Genomic DNA, 6,785 nt, shown 5'->3' on the forward strand with positions numbered 1-6,785 from the left:
CTGAACAAAATGTAGGGAGTTTAGGAGGAAAGGCACCTTCCAACCTCAGCCATTCCACGACCAGGCGACGTAGCCTGAAGAGGGCAAACAGGCTCCGAGAAAGCCCTGCAGAAAACTAAGACCGTGCTTGCCTACCCCGTCCCGAGTGCGAGTCCCTCCTCTGGGTCTTTCCCTAAGCCAACAAGCTCTCCTCTCTATCCATTGAAGCCCGTCCTGGCCACCCGCTTGATTTAGGTCAGAAAACAGACACTAACAGCTCTCCCTCGCCTCGGTGAAATTACTAAGTGGAATTTATTGGGCAAGTCCATGCAGGGTGGTGGGGAGAGCCCACGTCCTGGGTTCGGGCTGCCATCAGTTTTAGAAACATAGATACGGGCCAGGGCACTGGGACAGAAGTGACCCTAATCTGGGGCCATCAGCCCCACCCCGGTAGCTGCGTCGTGCCCCCAGGGCTGAGGGACAGGAGGGGGACGCACGGACTCCGTTCCCTAGCCCGCCCTTCGCTTTCACAAGATCCACGGTGACTGCACCAGCTCGAGCGCCTTTAAAGGGCCACACACGCCAGCCGCCGCTATAAAATGTTCCCGGCGGCACAGCTGCAGAAGTGCGCTGCCGAGCTGCGGTGAGGAGGCTCGCTCCGCCCGGCTGCTCCTCCCACAGCCTATCGGCGCGGGGCTGCTCCCAGCCAGGAGGACCAGACTGGAGGAAGGCACTGCACCCTCTCGGGCCCTCCGTAAGTATCCAGTTCAGATTTTGCCACCAACTCGCCCACGATCCAGGACATGTGCTAATAATGCCCTAAGCCAGTTATAAAGACGTGAAAATTGGGGGGAGAGGGGAAAAAACGGGGGGAAAAGGGTCTGTCCTTCCTGGGATTCCTAGCCGAGGCCAGCCTGCAGCCGTGTGCCTGTGCGCCAGGGCTCTCCGGGCGGCAATGGGGGCTTGAGAGCCGGGTCCCCGCGCCCAGACCCAAACGTGGTGGCTGCTAACGCCACCGCCTCGGAGTCCGGCGGGCGCCGAAGCTGCGGGCGGGCACCAGCGCCGGCCGGGGCTGCTGGGCGCTGCACGGTGCGGTGCGGCGGCGCGGCGCGGCTGTGCAGCCTTTTCCCAAGCGCCCCGGGGTCGGGTGCCTGTGCGGCCGGCCGCGGGACTCGGAAGCGAGCGGCGGCGGTGGCCAGCTTGCCAAGGGACGGGGGGTTCGGCCCCTTCGTCCGATCCTCAGCCCCCAGCGAGCTTTCCCTGTCTCCCGGGCAGGCAGCTTCGCGGAGGTAAGCCGGGCCGCCGGGCAGGGCGCTGGGCTGGGCAGCCGGAGACGAGGGCAACGGCCGGCCGGCGGCCGAGCGGGCCGAGGGGCTGGGGGACTTGTTTGCTGCTGGAGGTGCCGGGCCGGGAGTGGGGGGGACGGCAGCGGGCGGGACCGGGCGCCCACTTGTCCGGAGGAAGCCTCGGCAGCTCCTCTCCCGCGCCCGCGCTTTCTGGGGGCTCTGCTTCCCCGACTTTGCCAATAGCCCGGACTGCATCAGGCCGCTTCGGGGGGCCCCCCGCACAAAAGCTCTCGTTTCCTTGCGGGGGGGGGTGTTGGAAGCGAGAGGGGGCTCCGGGCCGGGTCCCGCCGAGCTGCGGGCTGGAAGTTGGAGCCTTCGGGGGAACTTGCTTTCCCCTGGGCAGCCGACCCCGCTCCCTGCCCCCGCGCACACGCCCCTCTCCAAGGGGAAGCGGCGGCGGCGGCGGCGGCGGCGGCGGCGCCCAAGCCCCTGCCTCGCGGGGCGCCTGACCTGGGGTGGGACAGCTAAGTCGGGGCCGCGCCACTTTGAGCGCTGTGACCTTGGGTAAGTTCTGGCCCCTCTGGGACCCTCGAAGGTTCGCGAGCGGGCCGGGAGCAAGCGGCGCCTTCGGACGCTCCGAGGACGCTCGGAAGTGTCGGCGAGGCGCGCGAGGCGCTGCCACTGGCGCCAAAGTGCGCCCCCGCGCGCGGAGACGCTGCGGGTCCCCCAAGTCGCGCTGACGCGGAGACCCCGTGCCTCGTCGCCAGTCCGCTCCCGAGCACCTGAGGTAACGGAAGCTTCGCGCTTTCGGGCCCGGCTGCTCGCTCCAGCCCGGGGTCCGGGGCTGCGGGTGCGGCCAAGCTCCGCGCCGGTGGCTGTCGCCGGGGCGCGTCGAGGAGGCCCGGCGAGCTGTTGGTAAACAACGGGCCTTTAGTTTTCAGGTGGCGAGGCTGACGGGGCTGCTTGGAGGGCGAGCAAGCCAAGCCGCAGCGCCCTTTGGATTGGGTAGCTTTCTCAGTAGCAATGGAGATGGAGTCGACCGGTTGGTGCCATTTTTAACTTTTGCTCCCGGGACAGGTTCAAGGCCCCCCACCTGCCGCTCCCTTCTCTCTCCCCCCCCGACTCCCCCCCACCCCACCCCCGCCGCTCCTCACCCTCCTTCAGCGCGGGACCGGGGCTGAGGAGGAGGAGGGCGGCCAGGCGAAGCCCGGCGGGCGGGCGGCGGGAGGCGCGGCAGCCGCGGAGCCGGCACTTGTTGCGCGGCTTTTGGCGGCGGCTCGCCGCGGCTTCGCGGTGGGCACCGAGTGGCTCGCCCAGGCGTTCGCGAGCCAAGTTTTTCCCTCAGGTGGGCTGAGGGGGTGGAGTGGGGGGGGGGATAGAGGACGGGGCCGTGGGGGGCCGGAAATAAGATCGCCCCTCAGACGGGCTCCGCGAGCGGGCTGGCGCGCCTCGAGGGGAGTGTGACCAGGGCCTGCCCGGCGAGCCGCCACCACACCACACACACTTTTCCTCATATTTTCGTCCCCCATTAGTGTTGCTTTGGGGTGCTTTGGTTTTTTGGGGGGTTTTTTTTGTTTTCTTTTGGACATTCGGGTACGGGTGGCGTACGGGCGAGAGAAGATGGATGCGAAGGTGAGGCGATGAGGAACTTGAAGTAGTGGCGGTGCCGGCCCTCCTGACGACGACGCGCGGTAGCGCCCTTGTCTTGAGATAGATGGCTGGGATCGCCTAGGGTTACCTCAGAGCGCTGTTTGTACTTCAGTCAAGCAGGGCTGTGGGCCCCAGCAAGTGCCCCCTCCATGTTTTCTCTTTTTAGCTTCCTTCTCTCCGCCCCCCCCGTAGGGCGGTTGTTGAGGGGCGGGGGGGGGGGCGGGGGGAGGGGAACGATAGTGGTACCTGTAGAATCCAGAACATTCTTAACAGCCGCGGAGTTAAGGTAACAGGGAGGTAGAGTCCCAGCAAATTCTAGCCTCTTTGGGAAAATGACTCTTGGGTTCTTGAAGACGATAATGCTAGAATATATGCGGGTGTCAAATATACGCTTCCAGGAAAATAAGAATTTTTAATTTTCTGAGTTTGAGGTGGTTTTCTGTTTGTTTTTGTTTTTTCTCTCATTCTCGTGTCTCGTTGGCACTTGGGCAAGAGAATCATTTCTTTAGAAGCCATCTGAGTGATTTCAGGTATGAGGACTTGGCCTATGGTCAGGAGAGACATACGGCAGGCAACGGACTGTTAGATGCTGCTCTCCAAACGGCTGCTGCTGCTGCTGCTGCTGCTTCCAGGCTGAAAACCATCGGATTTTCCCTCCAAGAAGAATTCTTTCTTCTCTCATCCACACATGGGTGTGGCCTGGCTCTGGGCCCTGGGACAGTTGTCCTGGGAAAGCCCAATCTAGGGGCTGTCTTGTAGGGGCTTGAGACATGGAAGAACTGAGCTATTTCCAGCTATTCTGCGGCTCCTGCTGCCTCACAGCCTCCAAAACACCCTGGTCTGCTGTCTTCTTATAGGCATGCCCCAAGAGACTCTAGGTCATCCTTCTCCTGGATTCTCACTTTTCCCCAGTCCCACTTGAAGTAATGGCGGTGCCGGCCCTCCTGACGACGACGCGCGGTAGCGCCCTTGTCTTGAGAGAGATGGCTGGGATCGCCTAGGGTTACCTCAGAGCGCTGTTTGTACTTCAGTCAAGCAGGGCTGTGGGCCCCAGACCTGGGTGTTAGTGGTCCACTGACATGGTTCGCTGTGTTCTCAGGGACATGCCTGCTCTGGGAATCAGGAGTAGTGCTTCCCCTACCTCTGGACTCGGAAATAACCTGTATGAGTAAATGCTCATGCGTTCTTTCTTGGCATTGTGGGTCGTCATTGACCCCTGGCTGAATAGAGCACACTTCTGGCCCCAGGTCAGAGGTCCAGCTCTGTCTCTGCTTCCTGCTCAGGTGTTCTCTGTTTTGAGTTTCACCAGATCAGCGTCTTTGTGTAGCTGAATGGATTCGCCCTGGCTTCGAATTTTCTAGTGCTTCCTTTGTCAAGATAACCGTTCGCGTTTATCATTTCTTCTCTTTGACTTACAGACCAACAGCTCCAGCTGGAGGCCTCAACTCCCACCGGTTTATCTGACTTCTGCCCAGACTCTGAAATGCCAACTATGTCAAGGCCTGCACTTGACGTCAAGGGTGGTAGCAGCTCTGCGAAGGAGGTAAGTTTTGCCACCTACAGATGGAGATACTGTGGCCTGGGAAGATGGGCTTTAGGGGAGGAGGTCATGCGCCAGGTCTCCCTGGGTGTGGCACGTAGCCAGTGTGCTTGAAGAGAAGATACAGCGGGCTTTGTCTGGGAAAAATGAGAACAGCTTTTGTCTGAAAGTGGTCGAATTGAACTCACTAGGGGTCCTGAAAGGCAGACAGCAGGAAGGGAGCAAAGAAGCAGAGTTGGAGCAAGACCACTGTGGCAAAGAGACTGTAGTGAGGCTGAGAAGAGGGACGAAGGGGTGCCCTTTTTACACGGGGAGGGGGAGGGGGGCACAGAGAGGAGCAGGGGAGGGAGGCCCACTTCGGATAATGGTTTGTCCGGGACTACACCTGAGGTCTGAACTCACGATCCTAACTGGCCAGGGCCTCTTCCTGCCACCTGCTCACCATTAGCACCAAATGCAGGCCATGCAGGAGCATTCCAGATCCATGAATGCCAAAGAGAACACCAGGAGGAGGGGGGCTACTATGGTGAACCTTCTTGTCTTCCAGGATGCCAACCAGGAGATGAATTCTCTGGCCTACTCTAACCTCGGGGTGAAAGACCGCAAAGCAGTGGCCATCCTGCACTACCCCGGGGTGACCTCAAATGGAGCCAAAGCCAATGGGGCTCCCGCCGGCTCCTCTGGATCAGCATCTCCAATGGGCTCTCCTACTGCCACCCCTTCCACCAAACCCCCACCCTTCAACCTGCACGCTGCCCCCCACCTGATGGCCAGCATGCAGCTGCAGAAGCTTAACAGCCAGTACCAAGGGGCCGCAGCGGCTGCTGCTGCCAGTCCGGGCCAAGCAGGGGAGGCGGGCCCCATGCAAAACTGGGGCCTTGGGGCACAGGCCCAGGTGCAGGCCCAGGTGCAGGCCCAGGCCCAGGCCCAGGCTCAGGCCCAGGCTCAGGCCCAGGCCCAGGCGGGAGGGTCAGGGTCAATCACTCCTCCTGCTGGTGCCCAGAGCCCTGCTATCATTGATTCTGACCCAGTGGATGAGGAGGTGCTGATGTCTCTGGTGGTGGAACTCGGGCTAGACCGAGCCAACGAGCTTCCCGAGCTGTGGCTGGGGCAGAATGAGTTTGATTTCACTGCAGATTTTCCCTCTGGCTGCTGATGCCGAGTGTCCCTAAAAATTGAGGAACAAAGCCACCAATTCTGTTGTAAATAAAAGTAACTTGCAAAGAGATAGCTGACTGGCTGTGTTCTTCATGGGGGGTCTAAAGTTGTGGCGGGCACTCGGATAGCCTTGGTAATTCCGGGTTGCAAGACCGAGGGGTGTGGGGAGGGCTGGCACAGGTGGTCTCAGAACTCTTGCTGCTGCCACCCCTGCCCTTCTCGCCTCCAGAGTCCAGGAACTTAGCTTCAGCTCCCTAACACTCCACAGACACTGTCCTGTTGAAGGCTGGGCACAGGAGCTGGTGCTCAAGGCATTTTTGGAAGACAAGCTGCTTCAAATCTGTCTGTGGCTTCCTTGGCAATGGCACACCCTTGGCTACCTGGCATATGCTCCCAACTCTAAAAGCCAGCAATCCAGGGTTGAATCAGTGCTCCAATAGTTAAAAGCACTTACTGCTTTTGCAGAGGACTGGGGTTCAGTTCCCAGCACCCACATGGCAGCTCACAGCCATCCATAATTCCAGTTCCAGAGGATCGGACACCCTCTTCTGACCTCCAGCATCAGGCTTGTATGTATGTGGTACACATATATAAAGGCAAAATGCATACATATAAATTTTTTAAGTCACCAATCTAACTGACCCATTTAGGGCTATTCCTTTACCCTTTTGCCTTTATGAGATAGATAAGGCCAAATATTCTATAACCAAGCATTCAGATATTGTCATTAAAACATGATTCTGGGTGCCTTCTTCAAGCCCCTCAGACAACTCCTTGTTCTTCCCCTCCAAGCCTAGAAGACTCTGAGCTGGGCTGTGTGTCCCCTAATTCCTACCTCCTTGGCCTACCCTGTGTGAGGTAGGCCTCTCCAACCTAAAAAGTACAAATGCGACCCAGGGTTGACAAGTTCGAAATGTTTAGAGATCTCTTGAGGCGATGACTTCAAAAGAATGCCAGGTGACAAGGTAAGGACACTAAGCCAGATCCTGGGTCATAATGCAGCCCTAGCCTCGTGTCAGGGCTGGAGACTGCTGCCCACATGTCAGTGTCCTGAAGGTGTTCTTCCTCGGCCACTGAACATTACTAATTAGCCATTTCGGAACATCATGAGGCTTGTCCCATGTGAGCACAGTCAAGAATCCTCCTACTAAAGGCACTCATTGAATTCAACC

General features: G+C 59.4%; 1 protein-coding gene across 4 annotated transcripts; it reads left to right on the forward strand.

Moving 5' to 3' along the window:
* Positions 1 to 572: 572 nt before the first annotated feature.
* On the forward strand, positions 573 to 5,683 carry Cited1 (Cbp/p300 interacting transactivator with Glu/Asp rich carboxy-terminal domain 1). 4 transcript variants are annotated; one of them, XM_015989446.3, is made up of 4 exons: positions 606 to 733; positions 2,200 to 2,307; positions 4,334 to 4,458; positions 5,003 to 5,683. In XM_015989446.3, exons 2-4 carry the CDS (start codon positions 2,289 to 2,291, stop codon positions 5,609 to 5,611), a joined length of 753 nt encoding a protein of 250 aa, XP_015844932.1. In that variant the 5' UTR covers positions 606 to 733; positions 2,200 to 2,288; the 3' UTR covers positions 5,612 to 5,683. The 4 variants fall into 4 exon arrangements, with proteins under 4 accessions (XP_015844934.1, XP_015844932.1, XP_015844936.1 ...); XM_015989447.3 differs by lacking the exon at positions 606 to 733 and adding an exon at positions 1,914 to 2,052; XM_015989448.3 differs by lacking the exon at positions 2,200 to 2,307 and having other exon boundaries at positions 573 to 733.
* The last annotated feature ends 1,102 nt before the right edge of the window (positions 5,684 to 6,785 follow it).

The sequence above is a fragment of the Peromyscus maniculatus genome, chromosome X (assembly GCF_049852395.1).
Source record: "Peromyscus maniculatus bairdii isolate BWxNUB_F1_BW_parent chromosome X, HU_Pman_BW_mat_3.1, whole genome shotgun sequence".
Classification (NCBI taxonomy): Eukaryota; Metazoa; Chordata; class Mammalia; order Rodentia; family Cricetidae; genus Peromyscus; species Peromyscus maniculatus.